The sequence below is a fragment of the Colossoma macropomum genome, unplaced genomic scaffold (assembly GCF_904425465.1).
Source record: "Colossoma macropomum unplaced genomic scaffold, Colossoma_macropomum, whole genome shotgun sequence".
In the NCBI taxonomy this organism is placed as follows: Eukaryota; Metazoa; Chordata; class Actinopteri; order Characiformes; family Serrasalmidae; genus Colossoma; species Colossoma macropomum.
In genome coordinates, this window is record NW_023494809.1 from 26,404,076 (window position 1) to 26,429,735 (window position 25,660).

The window sequence follows — 25,660 nt, forward strand, 5'->3', positions numbered from 1 at the left end:
ACACTTTTCTATCACAATACGTAAAGTAGAATACATTTAGAATACATTTTGACATGGCAGATGGACTTGTGATTTTTATTTAGGCTCTTACTGGTTGGCAGTTTTGTTCATGTAATTCTTCTGTTAATATGTGTAATGAAAAATTCACTTATTTAAATGAAGCTACAAAATTCTCACCATGTATTTAGTTCAGTGAGATTAATAACTGATCACATTAATTTATCAGTCTACTCAGGCTTTAGCAGAGCTCAGTAACAGATTAATAACTGATCATATTGATTTATCAGTCTACTCAGGCTTTAGCAGAGCTCAGTAACACAGATTAATAACTGATCATCACATTGATTTATCAGTCTACTCAGGCTTTAGCAGAGCTCAGTAACACTGAGATTAATAACTGATCATCACATTGATTTATCAGTCTACTCAGGCTTTAGCAGAGCTCAGTAACACTGAGATTAATAACTGATCACACTGATTTATTAGTCTACTCATGCTGCATACCAGCATTCAGAACACATACTGGTTTTGCTGGTGCCCAGCATATTGACCCCTTAACATTCCAGGCTTATTACATCTCATTATGTCTTTGCATTGGCTTATTATTTATTAACTACAGGGACCTCAAGGCAAACTAATGGAGCTTTTCTTAGTTTACAGAGGTGTGTAATAAAACTTTGGGCCCATGGATCGGTAAGGGGTTAACTTCCATTGCTGCTGACCAGCAAAACCAGCATCCAGAATACAACAAATGCTGGTGAGCAGTCCTGCTGATCTACGCTGTTTTTTCTAGCAGAGTCCATATTTTAAGATAGTTCCAATCTAAGTTACTTCAACAAAATCCTTACCTGCAGACAGCATAAACTATTTAAATTGTAGATTAGCTCTGAGGCAGAATATGGCATACTTTTCACTTCAGTGTTTATCTAATAGAAATCCTCTCCAATTATTTCACACTTTTCCTCACACAAAAAACCCAGAGCCAATTCCAGTGTCACTTAGTCTTTCCTCAGCAGAAACACATGTGCATTTACCATTGTTGGTTAGTGGTGCAGTATCAGTGAAGGTCAGTTCAGTGGTGGACATTTGGTTGGTTTCTCCAGTAACAAAAAACTGATTTTGTGCTCAAGGTTTGAAAAATTACTCAAGCCAAATTTTCAAAATTCATGTGTATCTGTACGGGTACAGAGATCTTTGATAGGGGTAGATCAAAAAATATATGCACATCAGTTTTTATATATGGTCACTGTCCAATGAAAAACAAAAGGACAAAAACACTCTTTAATGTAAGTTAATGTAAAGAGATTTTATTCCAAGTGATTTTAGTGTGTTTCTATTGGTCCTTTAATCATGAAATTTTAGACAAAAATGGAGATACGTGGTTTTCTTTGGACAGTGATGATATTTAAAATACATTTCAAATACATTGCAGTCCATGCTGAGATACATTCCAAACATTAAAATGTATTTCAGAATATATTTCCATATTAACCAAATATATTTTAAGATACATTTATTTTAAGATGTATGAATAAATATTTCACCTAGAAATGTACCATAAAAAATAAATGTAAGTGTATAGATATAGGTAGATATAGATATGTCTCGCTGTTGTCGGAAGAAAACCTTGTATCTCCAAAATGGTAACTTTAAGGAGAAGGAAAAAACATACTTCACTTTTAATGTAAGTCAATGGAACCAGACTTCTTTCCAAGTCATTTTGCGTCATTTCCTTTAGACAGTTCATCCTGAAATTTACATACAATGTAAAGGGTAACAGGTATTTTCAAATAGTCAAAAACTGAAAAACATCAAAAATGGAGATACAATGGGTCGCTCTCAGGAGCTCAGTGAATTCCAGCGTGGTACAGTGATAGGATGCCACCTGTGCAACAAGTCCAGTCGTGAAATTTCCGCGCTACTAAATATTCCTCAGTCAACTGTCGGTGGTATTATAACAAAGTGGAAGCGATTGGGAACAACAGCGACTCAGCCACGAAGTGGTCAGCCACGTAAAATGACAGAGCGGGGTCAGCGGATGCTGAGGGGCATAGTGCGCAGAGGTCGCCAACTTTCTGCAGAGTCAATCGCGACAGACCTCCAAACTTGATGTGGCCTTCAGATTAGCTCAAGAACAGCGTAGAGAGCTTCATGGAATGGGTTTCCATGGCCGAGCAGCTGCATCCAAGCCTTACATCACCAATGCAAAGCGTTGAATGCAGCGGTGTAAAGCGCCGCCACTGGACTCTAGAGCAGTGGAGACGTGTTCTCTGGAGTGACCAATCACGCTTATCCGTCTGGCAATCCGATGGACGAGTCTGGGTTTGGCGGTTGCGAGGAGAACGGTACTTGTCTGACTACATTGTGCCAACTGTAAAGTTTGGTGGAGGGGGGATTATGGTGTGGGGCTGTTCTTCAGGAGTTGGGGCTCGGCCGCTTAGTTCCAGCGAAAGGAACTCTTAATGCTTCAGCACCAAGAGATTCTGGACAATTTCATGCTCCCAACTTTGTGGGAACAGTTTGGGAAGTTTGGCCCCTTCCTGTTCCAACACGACTGCGCACCAGTCCACAAAGCAAGGTCCATAAAGACATGGATGAGCGAGTTTGGTGTGGAAGAACTTAACTGGCCTGCACAGAGTCCTGACCTCAACCCGACAGAACACCTTTGGGATGAATTAGAGCGGAGACTGTCTGACCTCACAAATACGCTTCTGGAAGAATGGTCAAACATTCCCATAAACACTCCTAAACCTTGTGGAAAGCCTTCCCAGAAGAGTTGAAGCTGTTATAGCTGGAAAGGGTGGGCCAACATCATATTAAACCCTATGGATTAAGAATGGGAAGTCGCTCAAGTTCATATGCATGTGAAGGCAGACAAGCCAATACTTTTGGCAATATATATATAATCGTCGCTGTCCAAAGAAAAACAAAATCTCCAAAATACTAACTTTACAGGAGAGGGCAAAAACGTTCTTTACTTTCAATGTAAGTCAATGGAAAGAGATTTTATTCTAAGCAATCTTTGAGCATTTCTATTGGTCCAATCATCATGAAATTTTCACACAATGTACAGGCCAGCTGCTGAGCTCAAATGAAGCAGGAAAGTAAAAATCACAGAAAATGGAGATACATGTTTTTTATTGGACAGCGACGACATGTTCCTTTAAAATACTACTTAAATCGTAGATTTGTTCAGACATAACATCACAAATAAATCACAATCATCATCAGAGTTTGATACAACATAAAGGGCATCCGCCTTTTTTTAAATTATGCCAAAGAAAACTACGAAAATGGAGATACAAGGTTTGTCCTAACGTGTTGGTTCTCTGGTGGTTTTGGATAGCAAATAAAATGGCTGTATTAGTGTTGTAGTCATGGTGACCTCTGGTTCCCATCACCACCACTGTAAAGAAATCTGAGTCTGTAAGTTTCTCCCCAATCAACCATTTCACATCAAAACAACCTGAATGACTTCACTGCCGAAAAAAGACCATTAGAACCATCAGGATTAAAATCGGATGTTTTGCTTACCAATGGGAATTAGCTTAATGGTTACCATTAGAGACCACTAGTTTCTTGTAGGACACATTTAGACCCCATTAGTAAACCATCAAACACATCAGGAATCAGTCTCAGAACACCTGCTAAACCATCAGAGTCCTTTACACTGTGATATTAACACATCAGGACAAACACAAAATACCATTAGTGACTCCACTCTTTAAAAAGATGGTTCTTCAAGAGTTCTCTAGTAAAGGGAACAATTCTATATAGAACCATGAACGCTCAAAGAACCATTTGCATGCTTGAAAGGTTTTTTGCGTGGTGATGGTTCTTCAGATTGACGGACGTGTTGTAGATGATTCTACGTAGAACCTTTTTTGAAAACGGTTCCATATAGTGCCAAAAAGTGTTCTGCTTTTGTTACGATGTCAAGCTCGTAACCATAGAAGAACACATATGTAGAACCACTTTATAAACGGGTCTATAAAGAACCATGCACAGCACATTCTTCAACCCTTGAAGAACCATCTTTAAGGGTTGATAATAGATAGACAGACAGACAGATAGATAGATCAATAGACAGATAGACAGACAGATAGATAGACAGACAGACAGATAGATAGACAGACAGACAGATCGATGGATAGACAGATCGATAGATAGACAAATAGATAGACAGACAGGTACATAGATAGATAGATAGATAGACAGACAGGTAGATAGACAGAAATAGACAGATAGATTGATAGATAGACAGACAGGTAGATAGACAGACAGGTAGATAGATCGATAGACAGATAAATAGACAGACAGACAGATAGACAGACAGGTAGATAGATAGATAGATAGATAGACAGGTAGACAGACAGATAGACAGACAGGTAGATAGACAGGTAGGTAGGTAGTTAGATAGATAAATAGACAGAAAGACAGGTATATAGATAGATAGACAGACAGGTAGATAGACAGATAGATAGACAGATCGATAGATAGACAGGTAGGTAGGTAGATAGATAGATAAATAGACAGATAGATAGATAGACAGACAGACATAGATCGATAGACAGACAGACAGGTAAATAGATAGACAGATAGATCGATGGATAGACAGACAGGTAGATAGACTGACAGATAGATTGATAGATAGACAGATACAGACAGACAGATAGATAGATAGATAGATAGATAGATAGACAGACAGGTAGGTAGATAGATAGACAGACATATCGATAGATAGACAGGTAGATAGACAGACAGACAGGTAGATAGATAAATAGACAGACAGGTAGATAGATAGACAGACAGACGGGTAGATAGATAGATAGATAGACAGACAGACAGACAGGTAGATAGATAGATAGATAGATAGATAGATAGATAGATAGACAGATCGATAGATAGACAGACAGGTAGGTAGGTAGGTTACCGAGTGCTGAAGGTCCTATATAGAGCCATTTTCTTTAGTAAAGAACCCTTGAATCTTTGTGGTTCTTGATCTGTTTTAAGTGTGTAGCCAACAAACACTTTCAACAGAGTTTGTTTGCATCAATGATCAAATTAGGCAGAAATTTGGTAAAATTGGTGGAGCTCCCCTTTCATTTATTTCACTTTCGCCCCCTTGTGGTGACTGGGAGAACAGCACGCCCCTTGCGTCATGCCAGGTTGAGAGAGAGAGAGCGATAGAGAGACGGGCAGAGAGAGAGGGAGAGAGAGAGGGAGCTGCGGACGCTGCTGTGCGATCAGCGAGCCTCTCCGCCGCCACACACGCCGACACACACCGCGCCTCTCTCCTCTCTCCAACCCGCCCAGCCCGGAGCCGCTCGGACATGGCTGGGCTCCGCTGAGAGAGATCAACACTCCGCACACGAACGCGCTCCTCGACCCGCTCGGCCACCTCCATCTCCCTGAAGCCCTTATGCACCGCTGCGGCTGCGGCGCGGAGAAAGGACAGCAGCGCTGACAGACTCGCCTGAGAGAGAAGAAAGAGGACGAGAGTGGTTTTATTCCCCTCTTTTCAAACGGACAATGGCGGACCGCGATGCGCTGCCCCTTCCTCTGGAAGTGCGAGCCAGATTAGCCGAACTGGAGCTGGAGTTATCGGAAGGTAAGACGGGCAGCCTGTTTACGGAGTATTTGTGCGTTTATTGTTGTTGAAATACGGTCGTGGGGGAGACGTTAGCTCCCTCCCTCACCTACCAACCGCCGCCACCAGCCCACACCAGATGTTGGAGGTAAATTATTCCTCCTGCTGCATGCGGAATGGTGATTTCGTGTGGAAAAGGCGAGGCTCAGCCCCTCAATTTCCACCGCATTTCTTTGTTGTCAGTGACCTTGAATGAGCCATTCAATTCAGACTTCTCGTTCCTCCTCAGACCTTGGAGAATTTCTGAAACTAAACCAAAAAACCGACGCATCTCCCTAAAAAACGCTAAATCGCGAAGCTGAAGTCAGCTTCTTATTCGAATTTATCCGTTCCACCTTAAACGGTGCAGCAGTTACGCTCTGGAGCGAGAGAGCACAGACGCCGGAATTTAACGGCTGGAGCGTTCCCATTTAAGGTGGAACGGAAAATTAAAAGAAGAGGCTGGAGAATAAGAAGCCAACTTCAGTTTTGTAAACATATCAGTGTTTAAAACGTGAATAAAACGTTTTAAGGAATACAAGCTAGAAAGCAGTGTGTAGAAACGTTAGTTTAGCTAGCTAATCTGGCTGTATAGTTAAGTTAGGCTAATAAAAAGTTTCAAACCGAGTCACGAATTTTCCCGTTCCACCTTAAATGGTGCAGCAGTTCCATTCTGGCGAATAGGAAGCTAAATTCGTCCTTAAACCAACTGACAACTCCTCCACGTCCAGCTACATAGAATAATGCCTATATTCATGGACATATACAGCTAGCTAGAACAACAGCTCCACATATAAGCGACCGTTAGAACGAAACTTGAGATGTCAACAGCCGTTCAGAGTGGTTTGGTGTGAAACGCTTCCTTGTAGACTGATTTCTTTACAGTGGTGCTGATAGGAACCAGGGGTCACTTGGCCAGGGGTCACTTATTTACTGTCCAAAACCAACAGTGCACCTACACGCACCTCCCGAGTTTATATATGTAATGTAAATGTTGGTAAAACAGTCATAAATCTGAAAATAATACGTTTTCTTGGGGACTAGTTGCCTTACAACACCCTGCGAAGTTATATCCCTCCGCCATGAAGGGAGCAAAATACATTTTAAGCCTAAATTTTATCACAAAACTGTCATAAAACAATGTCTCAGACACCAGACAGCATATATATAACCATATAATGCGGTAACTTTCTGTAAAGGGAGATTTCAGAGGCATTAGACTCTTCAGACGTCTGGTTCCCATCACCACCGCTGTGGACAATTCTGACTCGGCAGGTTTCCTTGAACGAAGCGTTTCACGCCAAACCGCTCTGATTGGCTTTGTTTACACTGCAGTCGTTTAATTAGGTGGGATTTTTTGAAAAATCGGTGGGGTTCTCCTTTAAACTGGTCTTAGGCCGGCTTTATTTAAGAGGAATAGGCCGTTTATAGTCGGTTTGAGCCCCGTACGTTGACAGGTTACCTTAAAGCTACCCACCCCCTCTATGTAAGTTGTTGTTAAAGCGATTTTCCCAAACAAATCTCATTTTTGTGTCTGAAATCTTATTTTTGTGCCAAATTTAGTTTTTATAGCCCGCTATCTGTGTGCTGAGCTTCGGCTTCGGCTTCGGCTTCGGCTTCGTCCGTTTAGCGCTGCTCGACCGTTGCTTTCTGGTGGCGCGCGGCGTCCTCGCGACCATTTAAGGCGCGAAGAGCTCTCGCTCGAGCGCCTCGGAGTTGTCGAGACGGGCAGAGAAGCCCGAACCAGCAGAGGAGTTTAATCGGTAAAAAACACATTTTATCACAAATATATCACTATTTCTGTGCCAGTTAACAGTTAATGAACTCACACTCGATGAACGTGGCTGCCTCACTGGATGGCGGTTCGTGTTTCTGGTTTCGTGCGTGCTGAGGTGTGTGGGTTTGTTTTTACTGGAAGCCATCTTCAGCCTTTCCTTTGTGGCAGGATTTCTAAAAAAATCATCTCTCTCTTGTATTTGGTGGAAGCGTATACTGTGGAAGCCACTCAAAAGATAAAAAAGCCATATAGTATGTTATAATAATGACTTAAAAATGTTCTCGTAATCACCAGGTGCTAAGCATCGTTATGAGAAAGTAACTCATATTAATGAGATACTAAGTCATAATTATTGACATTATTCTGAGATATTAAGTCGTAATTATGAGATCAAATCTCATTATTATGAGATACTAAGTCTTAATTATGATATATTTTTTGTTATAAGCAGCTAGGCCATAATGATAGGTCAGTATGTCATTATTATGAGAAAGTAAGTCACTATGAGATGCTAAGTCATAATTAAGACAAAGTAAGTCATTGTTATGAGGTGCTAAGTCATATTTCTGATATAGTAAGTCGTTATTATGAGAAAGTAATTCATAATAATGAGATGCTAAGTTATAATTATAAGACAGTAAGTCATTATTATGAGAAACCAAGACGTAATTGTGAGAAAGTAAGTCATTATGAGATGCTAAGTCATAATTAAGACAAAGTCATTATTCTGAGATGCTAAGTCATATTTATGATATAGCAAGTCGTTATTTTGAGAAAGCAGTTCATAATAATGAGATGCTAAATCATAATTATGACAAAGTAAGTCATTGCTATCAGATGCTAAGTTATAGTCATGATGTAGTAAGTCATTATTATGAGAAAGCAATTCATAATTATGAGATGCTAAGTCATAATGATGACATACTAAGTCGGAATTATGAGATAGCAATATTACAATTTCAATATAGTAAGTCATTATTGTGAGATAGGATCTCATTATTATGACATAGCAAGTCATAATTATGAGATGCTGTGTCATAATTATGAGATACTAAGTCATGATTGTGACAAAGTAAGTTATTATCATAAGATGCTAAGTCATAATTATGAGATGCTAACTTGTAATTATGAGATATTAAGTCATAAATATGGGAAACTCTAATTATTATGATTTAAATGGGATATATTTTTTTTCCAGTGGTGGAAACAGGCTTCCATAATACACAGCTAGGCCCTACAGCTCTGTACCTGTGTAATAACACCTTCTCCTGAGCTAGCTTTGTTGTAGCAGAAGTTGAATCGTCCATGAATTCGTTGTTTGATGGTGAGAAATACCAGGCCGGCCTTATTTTGGTCCCCAGCTTTATTTAAAAGGAACCATTAGTAGTCAGTTCAGCCAGTCCAGCCTTGTGTGTTGAGATGCAGTTATTGCTCAGTGTTCTGTGAAGGCTGGGCCCATATCGGTCATCTGCGTCCACCAAATAAATCTGTGTAATCGCATCACTGTAAAAATTAGGCGTGTAAGGACACACATTGTCTTAATCGACAAGATTCAATTGAGTATTTTATTGTTTATGTGTTATATCGATATGTCTCGACGCCTCTTCACAGAGCTTTAACCATCCCATATCCTACACAGGTTGGTTTGGCTCAGAACAAGACGTACTTTATTTTTAAAAACAAGATAGCGCCAAGTATCTTTGTGCTAATCAGTGAGTGCAGCTGAATTATAAACAATGCAATAATAGATTCACCCAAGATGCCAAGTTTTGATCAATGACAGTGGTTCCCATGGAAGACGTCAATTTAGAGACCCTCAGAACAGGCCGAGGGGCGCATCAGCAATTTAACGTTGCAGTACATTGTTTCGAACGTTCATTCAAGGGAGGTGTCGCCTGGAGGGCCGAATGAAAACGTTCAGCCTCATGGGTCGTGCTTTGGGTAGCAATAGTCTGTATCACACACAGAAACTCTACTTTTAGCAGTAATAGTTGGCTCCGTGGTCCACTAATTGGATGTCACAGGGTTCTTCAGAAAACATCTCTATCCTCATGAGAGGTGACTCTCTCCAAAAGGTGCTACGGGGCAGAGTTTTTGGCAACACTTCACTACCTCTATGCATATTTTTACAGTGTCGGTGGAGTGGTGATGTTTTTTGGGGAAAAGTTGCCTTGTTAAGCAACTGTCTGTCAACTGTCACCCAAAAGGTGCAGTCAAGAAAGCGTGAGCATGTGGCGGGAGTGTGGTGAAGACGTGGGTGGTGTTGTGAGTCGTCTTTGGCACCGTGCGGTACAGTAGGTACAGGGAGGACGCGGGGCCCAGTGCAGTTGCTTTGAAATTCCTGTAGCTTTTTTAACTCATTCCCCCATAATGCAGTCTCCTCTACAGGCACATCTGGGCTTCATTTTACACATCCTCCGAGGCCCCAGGCATCTGGTGCTCCAAAACACAGCGAGGCAGCGGCCTTAACCCCTTCCTCTCTGCGTTTCGCGCTCCTCAGTGTTCCTCATCAAACACGGGGTACGATGACTACGTAGCACCTGTTTCATAAAACCCACACCTACGCACGGGATGTCTGAAGAAAACAGAAAGGCTCTTTTGTTTTCCTCTTTATGACAGGAATAAGGAGAAAAGGTGGCAATTACTCGGTGTCTTACAGTGTCGGCTTTGTTGGTATACCCTTATGACTGAAGGTTAGGCTTTGTCTTGGTGCAGAAGCAACAGCTGGCTGAGCAGTTGTCGTAGCGTATGCCTTGTACGCACTGCATCCGCCACAGAAGAGCCAGCCGGTTCAACCTAGTATTTGTTAGAATTAAAGATGATATTTTTAGATGTCCTTCAAGCTTCATCAGGTTTAATCAGCTCATTTAGTGGCCATGCGCTTTGCGATTCACTGTGATTGACATGTTAGAAAATGATCCTTTCCAATGCCTTTCCAGTGGAACCCCAGAGCATTCCTGTGTGGAGCTATATGACTGTGAGTATTAATGATTCTTTTGTGTGATATTGTGACAATCTTTGGACCCAATCCCATTTCTTATTTTTACCCCTACCCCTTGTTTTCGAGTGTCACTTTGCCACTTGGATTTGAGTTACGAGGGGTAGTAGCTGAAATCTTGGGACCCTCAAATAAAGAGCATTGATTCATTAACAGCTCTGTAGGCGACCCTGCCAGTCTGCGGTGATAGCAGAGGAGGGTAAAGTTCAGCAACCTCACTGCTGGGCTTTAGTTACATTTAGGGCATCATATGGGGGGATGCGACAGTTATTTCTTATCAGACACCGCTAAATCTTTGGTGATATGAAGCTGAAGTCAGATATTCGCCAGCTTCCTGTTTGAATTTTCCTGTTCCACCTTAAATAGTGCAGCAGTCACATTGTGGTGCTTCAGGCGTGGCCTATTTAAGGCGGAACAGGAAATTTAGCTGCTAGCTACTGAGACATTAGCATACTATTAGTGATTTTTTTATGCTTGTTATGAAGAAAAGGACCACAGTACATTAAAACAACATCAAACTAAAGTAATAAACAGTTTTCGTTATTTTCTAAATGAAAAAATTGTCATATTTGTTGGTTTCTTTGGTCTCTTGTTCAGCCATCTTGCCGGTTTTTCTTTTTTCTCATAACTCTCTGTTTGGAGCCTCTGAAAAACCTCCGTTTGGAGGGCCATGTAGCCCTAACACTTCGCCCTCCCCCTCTATCTCGACAAAAATCAGGGCACCCTATCCCTAGATGTGAACGTGCAAAACCGAGGGGTAGGGCTGAGTGGTAGGGGCGAGGGGTGAAATGGGATTGGGCCTTGTAGTTGATCTGACAATTGCAAGGTTTCAGCGCTCATTCATTGTGCACATAAGATTTGTCCGGAGAATTATCAGAACATCTGCGATTGGTCAGTGAGCTTACATCACTTTAAACTGAAATTTCTTTGAGTGATGAAGTGCCAGTTTTGCCTAGTAGCTGTTCTAGTGTGTAGGTCAGTTTTGGTGACTTAGCACTACATTTAGCTTTTTGCATTGAATTATTGCTTAATCAGTGTTAATATACACTCACTGTACGCTTTAATAGAAACACCTACCTTGCCCTTCCCCTCACAGGCTACTTTATGGGCACCACCTACATTATAGGTCCACTACACAGGTGTAATTACAGACTGTAGCACATCTGTTTGTCAGCCCCCCCTTGATCACATTCATCACTAGTCAGTTTCTGACCACAGGACTGCTGCTGACCAGATATTATTTGAAGGGAGGACCACTTTCAACACAGAGGTGACAATGACGTGGTAGTGACCTGGTAGCGTATGTGGTGCTGGTACAAATGGGTTGGGCACAGTGATGTTGCAGACATTTTTACGCAAGTCAGTGTCTCTGCAAGATTGAGTATAGTCCACTATTTAAAAATATTTAGCCACATGCGGCTCCGTGGTCAGAAACTGACCACTGATGAAGGGCTAGAGGACGGGTAACACAAAGTGTGCATCAACAAATGGGCTACAGTCTAAACTAAGCTGGAGCCACAAGATGTTTCTAATGAAGCTGATTATTTAGCTGTTCGTTTAGCCGTGACCAAATGTGACCAAGTTTTAGTTTGCCATTGTTGCAGTTGCTTTCTTAACGTGCCTTAGTGTCTTTGCTATGGATATCCTTTAAATGGTCCTTTTAGGATGATAGGAGATTGATGTATACATAAATGACAGCATTTTTAAGGGTGTTTACTAATCTTTTTTCTGGGGTTTCTCTCTCAACTGTTCATTTGAAAGTGTTGTAATGGGGATATAAAAGAGTTTGATGTTGCATATAATTACTGTTTCAAAGTGTACTATTCGCTTACAGTCCATATATGAAACAGTGCGTTTTGAATTCATTGTTTTAATGAAGTCACAAAAAAATTAACATATTTACACCAATCAGGCATAACATTATGACCACCTCCTTGTTTCTACGCTCATTGTCCATTTTATCAGCTCCACTTACTATATAGGTGCACTGTGTAGTTCTACAGTTACAGACTGTAGTCCATCTGTTTCTCTGCATACTTTGTTAGCCCCCTTTTACCCTGTTCTTCAGTGGTCAGGACCCCCATGGACCCTCACAGAGCAGGTACTATTTGGGTGGTGGATCATTCTCAGCACTGCAGTAACACTGACATGGTGGTGGTGTGTGTGTTGTGCTGGTCTGAGTGGATCAGACACAGCAGTGCTGCTGGAGTTTTTAAACACTGTGTCCACTCACTGTCCACTCTGTTAGACACTCCTACCTTGTCAGTCCACCTTGTAGATGTAAAGTCAGAGACGATAGCTCATCTGCTGCTGCACAGTTTGTGTTGGTCATCCTCTAGTCCTTCATCAGTGGTCACAGGGCGCTGTTGGCTGGATATTTTTGGTTGGTGGACTATTCTCAGTCCAGCAGTGACACTGAGGTGTTTAAAAACTCCATCAGCACTGCTGTGTCTGATCCACTCAGACCAGCACAACACAGTACATTTGGGCCATTTCTGTTGGTCCATTCATCATTAGATTTTCACACAATGTAAAGGGCAGTTGACTTTATTAAATTAATTAAAAATTAAGTGCACAGTCTTAAGGGCACAGTAACAAAACCGGCCTGTTTAATTCTAAGTGACCTTGCTATGAATTCCAGCTACTGTTCGGATGTATTTTAGATAGACGCGTGTCGGCCCACGGAGGATATGAGAACTCCCATCCTTTTCTCCTCGAACAGATGTGACAGCTCAAGGTCCCTTTGAGTGACTCCTGTTTTATTGATGCGTGCACAGATGAGTCCTTCGATCAGAGGGCCGTAGAGGGGCGGCTCATAATAGTAAATAACTCAGATCACCATTGATCTGCTTCTTAAAGTACTGGTGTCACACTGAATGTAAATCGCTGCTGATATTAGATACCACCCAGCAAGGACTGTTTACATAGCCTGCTTTGTGCTTGAGGACATGAAGAAATCCTTGTGCCTTTGCTAGCCGAGCACCACTGCCTGAAATTTTATTACATTTTCCTGTCATGCGCTAAAGAGGAAGAAAATTACTCTTTTTGACAAATAACTGGATGTTTTCTACCCCCTTGTTTGGTTGTTGGCCTACTTTCTGAAGCTGTTTATCATAGTTTTTAGAGCAGAATCACTAGTCTCCTTTGATTTTTTTTGTTTTTCCCATTTATATATGAATAAATTGATAAGCAAAGCTCACTAACATTGCGTAGTAGGTGAGAAGTTGTCCTCAGATGGCACTGAGTTCCTTTTTGAGGTTCTGTTTCCATGTCTTAAAGCCTAGAATGAAGAATATGTCAACATTAAATGTCAAAAACGAAGTAAAATGAAGTCACTTTCTAGGGATGACAGTAGTACTGGTATAAGCTTAAAAGGCAGTTGCCCCTTGGGACTAAAGAGAAGAATCCTTTTGACCTACATTGGCTAGAGTCATAGTCCTCCTTTGGGACTGAGCGCTGCATGGGAGGAGATAATACTATGGGAAGGACTTTCCTGTAGTGATAAAATGGTGTTATGAATTCGATACAGATATGCAGCAGATATAAGCTTTATTTTTCAGAATTCTTTATTGTTTAAAGGCAGTATAGTTATAATTTCTCCTCTTAGGAAGCTGTTTTATATCGTGGAAGCAGAGCTGTTAGGCAGGTTGGTTCTGTGATTTGCAATATTATGCTCTCGTACTGTAAAAACATAGTGAAAATGATTAAAGCTCATTTGTTTTAAGCCGTGCTTGTTCTGGTATTGAGATACGACCCATTAAGTCTGCGAAGGCTTCATTTCACATTCTTTCTGTAGTGAACCGTGGCCATATCAACAAAGAGGGTGCAGTACTGTGATGCAGAAACACCTTGGCGGAGTTTCTGACTAGTGCTTTTCCCAATTGGGCTGTAACCAAAGTTTCCTATTCAGTCTGCAGGTGCTGCTTGGACCGTTGGCCGTTTCTTTTGTGGTGCTGACTGAAGTGTATGTTGTATAGGTGCGCTCTGAGCACTGATGGGACCTGACAGCGAGCTGGCAGTGGGGTTGAGGGGGCGGCTCTCCTTGGCGAATGGCGGTGCTCGGGTTGTGTCACTAACACTCACCTCCGCGTGGCCGTGGGGGCGGGATCATGGCATTTGCTAAATGCCATGAATAAAAGCTAACGCTTTGCCAGACGTGCACAGCATTGTGGTTTGTGTTTCAACATTCACAGCACTCAGAACTTTGACAAGTGCTGTTAGTGTCTCTGTTATGCTCTTTTCACACATTCAGCATTGATTAATTTAGTTCATTAATTCTTAGAGGTGCAGAAATGCATCAGTGCACCAAAGGTGCTGATTTAACTGCATCGATTCTGGGATGTTAGAATCGATTAAAATTGATTATAGAAATGTTCAGGCAAGTGTGCGCTCATGTAGGTATTCACTATAATGTGTGTGCTGTGCTCCATGTATATACACTGATCAGGCATAACATTATGACCACCTCCTTGTTTCTACGCTCATTGTCCATTTTATCAGCTCCACTTACTATATAGGTGCACTTTGTAGTTCTACAGTTACAGACTGTAGTCCATCTGTTTCTCTGCATACTTTGTTACCCCCTTTTACCCTGTTCTTCAGTGGTCAGGACCCCCATGGACCCTCACAGAGCAGGTGCTATTTGTGTGGTGGATCATTCTCAGCACTGCGGTAACACTGACGTGGTGGTGGTGTGTTAGTGTGTGTTGTGCTGGTCTGAGTGGATCAGACACAGCAGTGCTGCTGGAGTTTTTAAACACTGTGTCCACTCACTGTCCACTCTATTAGACACTCCTACCTTGTCAGTCCACCTTGTAGATGTAAAGTCGGAGACGATAGCTCATCTGCTGCTGCACAGTTTGTGTTGGTCATCCTCTAGTCCTTCATCAGTGGTCACAGGACGCTGCCCACAGGACGCTGTTGGCTGGATATTTTTGGTTGGTGGACTATTCTCAGTCCATCAGTGACACTGAGGTGTTTAAAAACTCCAGCAGCACTGCTGTGTCTGATCCACTCGTACCAGCGCAACACACACTAACACACCACCACCACGTCAGTGTTAAATAGTTATGAATCATACCAAAATAGTAAATCAGATTGTTGAATCGTTTTCTAAAGAATGCAGTCAAAATGAGAAGTGAGATTTATACTCATTAAGTCTCAAATGATTAGATATTAGTGAGATGTGAGTCGACTCCTGTTCTCAAACTTTCCAGAGTGTAGCTACAAGCCAGGGAGCAGATGTTGAAGCACCTGCTTAGACCTAATTTCCTCTCTCTCTATCCCGTCAGCCTGTGCCGCTCATGAACACATGCCATCAGAGTCTGTTCCGTTCTCTGCCACCCAGGCTACTGAAGATGCATATTAGAGAAAATCTGTCTTCTACAGAACAGTGCTAGACTCAGAAAAGCTCTAATTTACCGTGACCTTTCTCTACTGTATTCTTTCTTTTCCAAGCTTACATCCTCTGTCAAAGAACGCTGCTCAGATGGCCCGTTTTTCAGGTGGGCGGTGAGTGGTTTGGGTTTATTTAGGCTCTCTGAGCTGCAGTATGATGCAGCGAGCTACTGTCTTTGTGTGGCTCGCTGAGGCCCATCTGTTACCACAGAGCTCCTTCAACTGTTGACTGCCATGCAGGATTATGTCATCCCATTGACCTTCAAATTGCTTATCCTCGCCTCTAATCCAATCGCTGTAGTACGCCGACCTTCCGACCTCTCAGGGAGAAGAAGGTTAAGAGGCCTTTTTTTATTAATTGTGCTTTTATCAACCAAAGAAGTCAGACTGGATTTCACGGAAGCAAAGGAAACACGACTCAGGGGCTTTTCTATTTGTTTTCTGGCCTTTTAGTGCTGCAGCACAGCGGTGTGCTGATGAAGTAGGAGCCTGCAGATATCAGGTTTCCACTCCTTATTCCAGGCCCGGGTCGTCTCTAGAGGCCGAGGTTTCTTTGTTGTGACTGTATGAAGGATACCATGGGATACCGAACGGCATGATAACATCAGAACTTCACTCATCCGTCCCATAACAACACGTAAAGAAGCCTCTGTTTGCCTCTCACTGTCTTTTTAGTGCTGACACATTGAGGCAGGGGACTGTGGTAAGAGAGATAGTCTCTCAAACGATGCCTTTTTGGGTGTATCCATCACAGACTCGAGCTGTTGGTTATACGTATTATTGTCATTGGTTATTAAAAGTAGCCAGTGCCCTTGGGAAAGGCAGTAAACAATTTCACACCTCGCTGACTTTGCCTTTCTGAAGCTTCAGCGTGGAGGCACTGCTCTGTCCTCTAGATTTAGAGAACGATTCTCGCAGAGGGAGCCCAACAGACTGCATATTTTTGCTGCGTGACTGTGTTATTAGACTGTAACTCAATGCTGGGTCTGTAACCACACTTTTCACCAGAGGACACAGCTGCTGGAGAGCAACACTGACTCAGGCCGCCTAGCCATTCAGCTCGGCCTGGATGACTCGGCCAAAAATAATTAGCACCGTTTCATATGCTAACAGTATTTTGTATACAGTACGCTGTGCATACTCTTTTCGATCATTAGAACAGCATAAGTACAGCTCTGCCTCTCCAATTTTTGTACATCTTATTATCTAGAATTAGCAATGGCACAAGGCCACTTTTCCATTACCAATACCTGTATTGAAACTTTGACAGATCTGATGTTTCTTCTTTAACCCTATCAAACTGAGCATTTTGCCAGCAAACCTGTTCAGAGAATTTGATGAGGGGTCAATTTAACTGTCAGAGAAACATCCCTGTTGGGCACAGTGTGTAGGATCTGAGCTTTCTGTTTGTTTCTTTCACCGTATAGACCAGGGGTCGGCAACCCAGTTGTCAAAAAGAGCTGTTTTGTCCTTTCAACAAAAATCAAACCTCCTTGGGAGCCACAACATTTTATGTCCATTTAACATCGTGCCTGTAAAAAGGTCTCAGTATGTGCTAATGTACTAGTATAGGCTATAAAATATAGTACGAACTAAAATGCAGACTTAGTTTGCTCTGCTTTAAGCTTTAGCTCAGCTATAGCTGCTTTTCTCACATCTCCAGCAGGAAACTTTTCCTTAAAAGTAGAACAGTTTCTTGTAAAATGTCTCTCAACATTCGACTTTTTATGAAGCTGAAGTCGCTTCTCATTCGCCAGCTTCTTGTTTTAATTTTCCCGTGTCAGGCACTATTTAATGTTTTGGTAGGCTTTGGTAGATCACATTCTTTACATATGAAATAAATGCAACAGCAGCACCAAGGAAAACATAATTTGTAGGGCAGGGAGAGTCACTTTATTCTGTAGGCCTTAAAGGGTTAAAACTGCTAAGCTTTAAAATGGGCTATTTTTAATTCAAGCTCTTTACTTAAGCTGAACATCTAAAGGTAGCCTATCATGCTGAAGCACTTTACAACCCCACAGAAAGAGATACGCAGCTAACATTATCTCACAATGTGAGTGTGCGCTATTTCAGGGCAGATTTGTTACAAGATTAGTGTCCTTTTGTCTCCCTTCAGTATCCGATCCAGCATTTTCCACTGATATCTGCCTGATATTGATACCCGTCCACACAGTTTTGCCGTCTCTGTGTAGAATGGGAACAATATGAACTTAATAATTATGTTATTTATGTTGCAATAACAGTTATTATTAATGTCACCAATAACATTCTCAGCTATTGTTCTGTACTTTTGAAAAACTACTGTCATTTTTTTGTCCAAGACTAGCTCAGCTATGCCCGGCCCAGATCTCTACATCCTGTAAATGGCAACCTTTGACTCTGCTGCTCAGTAAGCGGCATTAGCTCTTTCCCCTGTTTCCCACCATCGGAACGAATACGCAGTCTGTCTCTCTATCCGTCTGTCCGCTAGACCGGAGTGCAGAATGAAAAGAAAAATAACTCCATGCTAAAGTAAATAGGAAAGGGAGACACCTGGCATCCTGCATGACATCACTGGGCCTGAGCTGTGGCTAGGAGGCTACAGCATGCAGTGAAGAATGCGATACAGGAATAGCCCCATTTGCACTTACATGTGTTACAACAGCTGCAGGTCTTTCTCTCTAACTGTTGTGTGTGCATGTGTTAGAGTTAAGACAGCAGGAGTGATTTCCTTGTTCCATTGCTTTTGCTGGTTGATTATTTGTTTGACATAGTGTGACTGCAGAACTAACAATCCAGGCTAAGACCGATGCTGTTTTCATGCTCACCTTCAGATCCTCTATATCTGAAGACCTAGACTCTGTGTTACTGTATAATGCTACTGTGGACATTTCGGATATTCGCTGGTTAAATGTGTATAAGGCATGTATAGTTTATGCCATTAGACACCAGGAAGGTGTTTTTATTGCACATTTATTCATTTCGCTCCAATTTTCTCCTTGTTAGTTGTACATATTTCGCAATTTACAAATTCACAACACGGTCCTCTATTTGAATCTCTCTCTCTCTCTCTCTCTCTCTCTCTATATATATATATATATATATATATATGTATATATATGTATGTATATATACACCGATCAGGCAAAACATTATGTCCTTGTTTCCATGCAGTGCTGAGAATGATCCACCACCCAAATAGTACCTGCTCTCTGAGGGTCCATGGCGGTCCTGACCGCTGAAGAACAGGGTAAAAGGGGGCTAACAAAGCACGCAGATAAACAGATGGACTACAGTCTGTAACTGTAGAACTACAAAGTGCACCTATATAGTAAGTGGAGCTGATAAAATAGACAATGAGCGTAGAAACAAGGAGGTGGTCATAATGTTATGCCTGATTGGTATATATATATATGTATGTGTGTGTGTGTGTGTGTGCGTGTGTGTGTGTATGTTTGTGTCTCTAACCCATGCACAATTTTTCCTGTTTTTTCTCTCGTTTTGGTGTCACTCCATCTCCACCCACATACTCTTTGGATGATTTCACTACATACTTCAACCTGAAGGTCACAGACATCCACAGTTCCTTCACTCATCGGCCTGTCACAATAAACAGTCCCCACGCAAATGACATAACCAGTCCTGCAGTCATCCATGGGACTCAAGCTGACGTTCTCAAACGTCTAACTATGGCCTACCCATTTGATGCAAGCACTTGCTCAACACATCGGTTGTGTTTACATGCAAAGATTTTTGCCAGTCCGATTGAATACATTCCGATTACAGATTAAGACTGAGGTGTTTATGCTCACTCTACTCAACAATCTGATGGAAAATCTCTGTTTACACGCAAGTAATCAGATCGCACATGTGTAGAGAACCACTTAGTGCAGACGTTACCGTGGCAACGAGCATCACGTGAGTCCAAGTCAGAGTGAGACAAGTTTTCAGCTGGTGCACTTGTGTTTTTATTTGCTTTAAAATGATGTCAGACTCAGAAAAATGTACTTTACTTGTACTTATTAAAGAAGGCCGAGAGGAAGACGTCGCGTTCTGGGACACATAAGCCGGAAGCCCATCCCACCGCCATCTTTTAAAGATCAGAGCATAAACTTCGTCTCCTCTGCAGACCAGTTTCTGCTCCACCATGTTGAACGTTATAAACTTTCACTATGACGCGACAAACATGATCAGAACGGACTTAAACTTTCCGATTGGGAATGTAATCAGATACAGGTGTTTACACAGATATTATTCTTCTATTTAACTTATTATTTACAGGATTACCCACCTCGATCAATCGGATAGTAATTGTATTCCCGAATGGCCTCAGTCAGACTCGTCTGTTACAATTGAGGTGTTTACATGGACGTATTCTATTCCGATTGAGCTATTAGTCAGATTATTAAGGGATTGTTAGGCTGCATGTAAACGTGGCTGATGTCTCCAGATGTCCAGTCTGTTTTGACCACAGTAATAAAGACATTTCTAACCACTGATCAGTACTGAATCGCAACTTAAAAAGCCCTCTCTAGACCCTGCTGTCATATTTTTCAGTCAATCTCTCTTTTTCACACTTTACTTTTGTGCTTCATATCAGGAACTCTATCCTACAACCATTAGGAGGGCAGCACATAACCTCACCATCACATATCTTCTCATCATATAGGTGTGTTCACCTTTTGGTCCATGGATGTTCTTGATATTGACTTCGCTGAATGGGGTTGATTCAGATGAGAGTGTTTGCTGGGTAAATAAATGTAAATGTCATGCAAATGTATCTCCGTCACATAGCATTGCTAATATAGTAGGACAAAGGCCAATACAGGCCTCTACTGTAGCCCATTGTACCACTATTACAGTTGGTAGTTTAATCTGTTACCAAAAATGTTCTGACTCAGAGATTCACCCTGCACTTCCCGTGATGCTGGAGTGCAGCAGAACCAGTGCCATACAATGTGTAGCATAAGTGAGGAGACAAAGAGAATTTGCTAGACTTACACTGTACAGCTGGACATCAGTAGAAGTTCTCCTATCTGTCTATCTGTCCTTCTGAGACCTCTGTGCTCTTTGTGCAGGAATGCAGTCATGTGGTCCACTTCGGCCCCTGTGTTTACATCAGAGCGCTGCTAGCAAACAATGCTCTTGTGTTCGGCTCTTTTGGAAATCTGTTCCTCTGGGCTTTTCCCTTTCCAAGGTGACAAGCGGTGTCATCACCTCAGTCAAATGCCATGCTACTCTCAGAGGTAACATTAAGCATCAGCCAAAGCGAACACCACTCAGTCTACCAGCTTTTGATTGTCCACCACCAGTGAGAGTATGAAAGAGATGGGGGGGGTCGAGAGAAATGGAGCAAGAGAGGGAACATCTACGTCTCCTCTTTGGTTTGAGCAGTCCTCAGAGATTCTGTAACCTGGAATCAATACCTTTTTCCCCGTCGCCCTCTTCAGAGCAATCGACTTGTCTGCTTACCCTCGCTCTCATAATGATCATAATGTTCTCTTATTTCGCCAACAAGTAAACATGAACTGCACCAGCAAAGCTTGGGATTTAACAGGCAAATCAATTTAGAAGTAGTAAGAGAAATAACTAGGGATGTGTTAGGCCTTTGCTCTGTCAAGGGCTTGTTTTCATTGGGACATGTTTTGGATGGCTATTGCTCCAGTAGCGAGCATTGTTCCAACACATGTGAGTTTGCTTTAGATTGAATTCAGTGGTCTCAGGCCATTTGTGCTGAACACCAGAGAAAAGGGACCAGTGTTTAAGCTGGTGGGAATGAGGAATTTGTATGGATATTAAGCCAACTGGAATTTGATATGGCCAAGAGCAGAAGGCATTCACACCATTTGCAGAATTTGAAATGGGGCTGTTAAGGCCCGGCAGTATTTGGGTGTGTCATGGGACCTTTTCCAGCTTTTACCCACAACGCGTGAAGCCAGAAGCTTAGAAATGTGGCACTTTTTCCAGGTTTATATCGGCGTCAGATCTTGCAGTACGAGATGTACTATCCCTTGGATCCCATATTTATAGAGGGAAAAAAGACACTGCTCAGGACCTTTCCACACAAACAAAGGGGTGGGGGGGAGGGAAATGGCTGCCTAACACTCGCTGTTTTCAATTTTACATTCCCCACATGGGAAAGAATGTGCCTTTCTATGTTTTTAGATCTTGCCTTGTACTGTTTAAACATTACCGGCCGTGGATTTTTGTGTTTCAGTCAGCGGTACGTATCTGAAAAGGGGCCGAGAGCAAAGAGAAATGCAGGGTGAGGTAGAGGGACAGCATGGGTAGTGAGGTAGCTTAACAGCTTACTAAGCAAAAGGGTGAGCAGGGGTTAGACAGCATGGAGCTTGGAAAGAGGAAACAAGAAGGAGTGCAAGGGAAAGAATTTGCGCCCTCCGAGATATCGAACGACAGATGCTGAAAGGCTGTCATTTGGGTCTCTGTCCAAACCATCGTTGTAACTATGGAACTCCACCCCCCCAACTCCCAGCAGAGGAACGCAGGAGTAATCAGATGGGAGAAATATCAAGGCTGATCAACATGCTTTACACACACACATAAACACACAGAGAAGGAAAAGAAGAGAGAGGCGCATGAGGCATAGGAGGCCGCCTGCTGCTCTCCTCTGCACCCTTCTTCTCTGGAGGCAGGCCCTCGCCTTTAATTATTCAGCCAAGGCAGCCAGAGGCCCTGTCTCTGAGACTGTGGCCACATTAAGGCCCGCGGATGACAATGCACTCTATTCATAGGCCGCCTCGGTGCAGGCCCTTTTTTAGAGCTCAGGAGCATGTGAAGCCTTCGGTATGAGCGCGCCGGTGCTCTGTCCCATGGGAACGTGCTTTGCATAGATCCGTACTGCACCGGAGTCCCAGGGTGTGGGCTTTGCCATCAGCTACTTTGAGTTGAGTCATGGGTTTCCTGCGCATGTCGGAAGCTGTATCTGAGATTCATGCTGTGACCCAATTTCACATTTAATTCCTTCTGTAGAACGCTGGGGCTCACTTATCTCTGTTGTGTGTTATGTGGGTATCATTCACTGTACCACAGGCAGTCATTCTTGCTGATGCATTTGATGATTATTATGTGCTTCCAGTGTGGGCGCTCAATCATCATGTTCTGCTTGGCTGGTACCCTACTTTACCACCAGTTTATCATTGGCTTCTGTGCCTAATTTGGAGACTGCCCCTTATAATGGCCATCATTGCTGACGACTCTGGCCCCGCTCATCATCCCCTCAGCCCACGGACCTACGCTGCTCAGCGGCTCCTCTAACGAAGGCAGTTTGATCCCATCCTGTTGGCATCGTGTGAAGCTCTGTAGGTAATTAAGGTGTTCGTCTCAATGTGCCGTAACGCTCAGGCTCTTTCATCCTGTCCTTTATCGCAGCGTGGGCGCTCAGAAAGAGGACCGCTCGCATGGCTCTGCGGCTGAGATAAGGACTGAGCGTGCACCAGAGCCGCCCCGTATCAGCCCAGCCTGCAGCCCACGCTCGCCTACCGATCGCACCGCAGATCGTGCCTTCATCCTCAAAGAGACAAATGACGTCTTTCTAAAGGAATTAAGTACTCACTCTCCTACCCCCTTTCCCACTTTCTATCAGCAACCATATGTGCCCAAACAAACTACTGACACAAATGTTTCCACACTAACAAACACCACCCACCACAGAGGGCTGTTTGCTTCGCTCTGTTCCTCAATACGTCGTTTGAAGTGGAAAGGCTGAAGTTGGTTCTCGGCGGAGGAGCCCTTTGAGGTGTCACATCATTTAGATTTAACTGGCTGTTCACGTTTTTAATAGCACCGTCAAACTATAGTGATTTGGATTTGGCAGATGGATGCTGACTTGGCAAGGCGCCGTTGACAGACGCTGGCATTTTACACCTGGTATCATGAGGGGTGATTTAGCAGTGGGCTGTCTGCTTCCATCTCAGGGCGAAACGGCATAACCAAGCCTCTCCACCACTGTCCCGATGGATAAACACGGATATAGATATCCTTGATCTTTTATTCTTGATACACCAGAGGTCCATATGGTTTTAACAGTCGGCACAGCCTCAACCTTCTCATTTGGCAAGCAAATGGCTTTTTTGTCATTAATTGAAATTGTGTTTAGTAGTCTTTATTTTTAACATCACATTTTGAACTTTAAACGGGTGTTTCTGGGCGTAACTTCGAATATTGCATTTTTATCAGTCTACGTTGCTTTTTGCAAGCCTACATTGTTAGCAGTTTTTGTCTGCACCATTGTGTCCATGTGTATGTACTTGGAAGCACAGGGCTACACACATTTCCCTGCTATTACCTAGCTGTGGCCACCCACCTTCTCACCCTCCAACACCATTGTGGGATAGTTCTGTCCCTCTGCAGCCTCTGTATTTCAGCTGAACCCCAGGGGCTTCTTGCTTTCTCACCATGGGCCTCTTGAAACACATAGATATCAGGCTTCAAACAGAAGCCCCCTTTTCAGGAAGTAATGGTAGATAAGAGTTGTCCTTTTCTCTTTTTCTTCTTTTCTTTTCCAGTTGAGCCCTTTTTCCCCACCAGAGAATCCTGAGTCTCAAAAGGGAGACTAAGCTGCTTTAATACTTTGTCATGGCTGATAGCCAGTGGTACTTCACAGGCCTCCAGTGAAAGTCTGTGGTAAAGGGGACATAACGAAGAGAGCTGGGAGTGGAAAGCGACAATGTTGGACGGCGTGGACGAAGCACATGCACCCAGAACTTGGAAAAATAGAAAGCGTTCCACGTGATAATGCAGTGTCTTGACTTTGGGCTGGGTTGACATTTAGTTCAGCAGTTAGTCAGCCTCCCCCGTGGAACCCATGACAATGGGCAAATGTAGACACTTGTTGGGAGACAGTGTGGCTCAGACGCTTTGTAACATTGCCTTCTCTGTGTAACCGAAGGCTAGCTCTATTGTCGTTGCTTCTCTCCAACACTCCCCCACTTTACATTTCAGCCGTATGAGGCGGTTGTTGTGAGCGTGTGATGGATAGCCCTATTTTCGGCACTTCAAGCACGGCCGCTCACATTAACCAGCACGCACGCTGGGAGGTCACGTTGAGGAGGCAGATGAGGTTTAAAGGAATGGTATTTCATGACACACAGACACACACACAGGCATGCACAGTCATCTATGCACACACACGGTTTCTCCCATGAACACATTTGCAGTGTGGCTGCTGCCCCGTGTAATGTGTGTGCTAAAAGGCCCTTTCTCTGGTGCACACAAAGATGGCAGGGGGGATAGAGTTACTGCTCTTACCATCTACAGCTCGCCCCGCCCTGGAACAACCGTCTCTCTCTCTCTCTCTCTCTCTCTCTTTCTTTCTCTCTCTTTTTCTTTCTCTGCCTCTTGCATCTCTCACTGGCAGGTTTTCCATTCAAATGTTTCGCAAATTTGACGCAAATTTCCAAAAAGTCGATAAAGGAAAATGAACGTTTATCTATTAACTACTGTTACGTGCTGAACATAATGTCACATGCCTGAGGAATATGACATGAGACAAGTGTCTTGCTCACCGTGCATTCAAATCTTCTTGGTAAAACAGTTTTGACAGCCCTCTGACAACTGTACGTCGCTGTAGCCCTAACAGTACAGAGATGCTGAGCGGGTAGTGGCCCATTTAATGAGTGCTGTCGCCCATCGAACCCCTGGGAACATCAGTCCAGACCTAGCGTTGATGATTTTCATCTGCTGCTGTTTTTTTTTTTTAATCACATGGTGTTGAAACATGTGACTTTCGTTTCCGCTACATCAGCACCCGCTCTAAAAATCTGGTTCCATCCCCATTTTTCGCATTTCACTTTCATCGGCAACCAACTCTTCCACCCCATCCAAGAATAAAAACTTTGGCATTGTTTTAAATTTCTGGCTT

The 25,660-nt window shown here is 42.9% G+C and overlaps 1 protein-coding gene across 1 annotated transcript in view; it reads left to right on the forward strand.

Moving 5' to 3' along the window:
* The first annotated feature begins 4,980 nt into the window (after positions 1-4,980).
* The window catches only part of dip2ca (disco-interacting protein 2 homolog Ca), a 179,050-nt gene continuing 158,370 nt past the window's right edge, over positions 4,981-25,660 (forward strand). The window contains 1 exon segment of the mRNA XM_036558486.1: positions 4,981-5,611. Coding sequence (XP_036414379.1) covers positions 5,533-5,611 — 79 coding nt within the window. The 5' untranslated portion in view covers positions 4,981-5,532.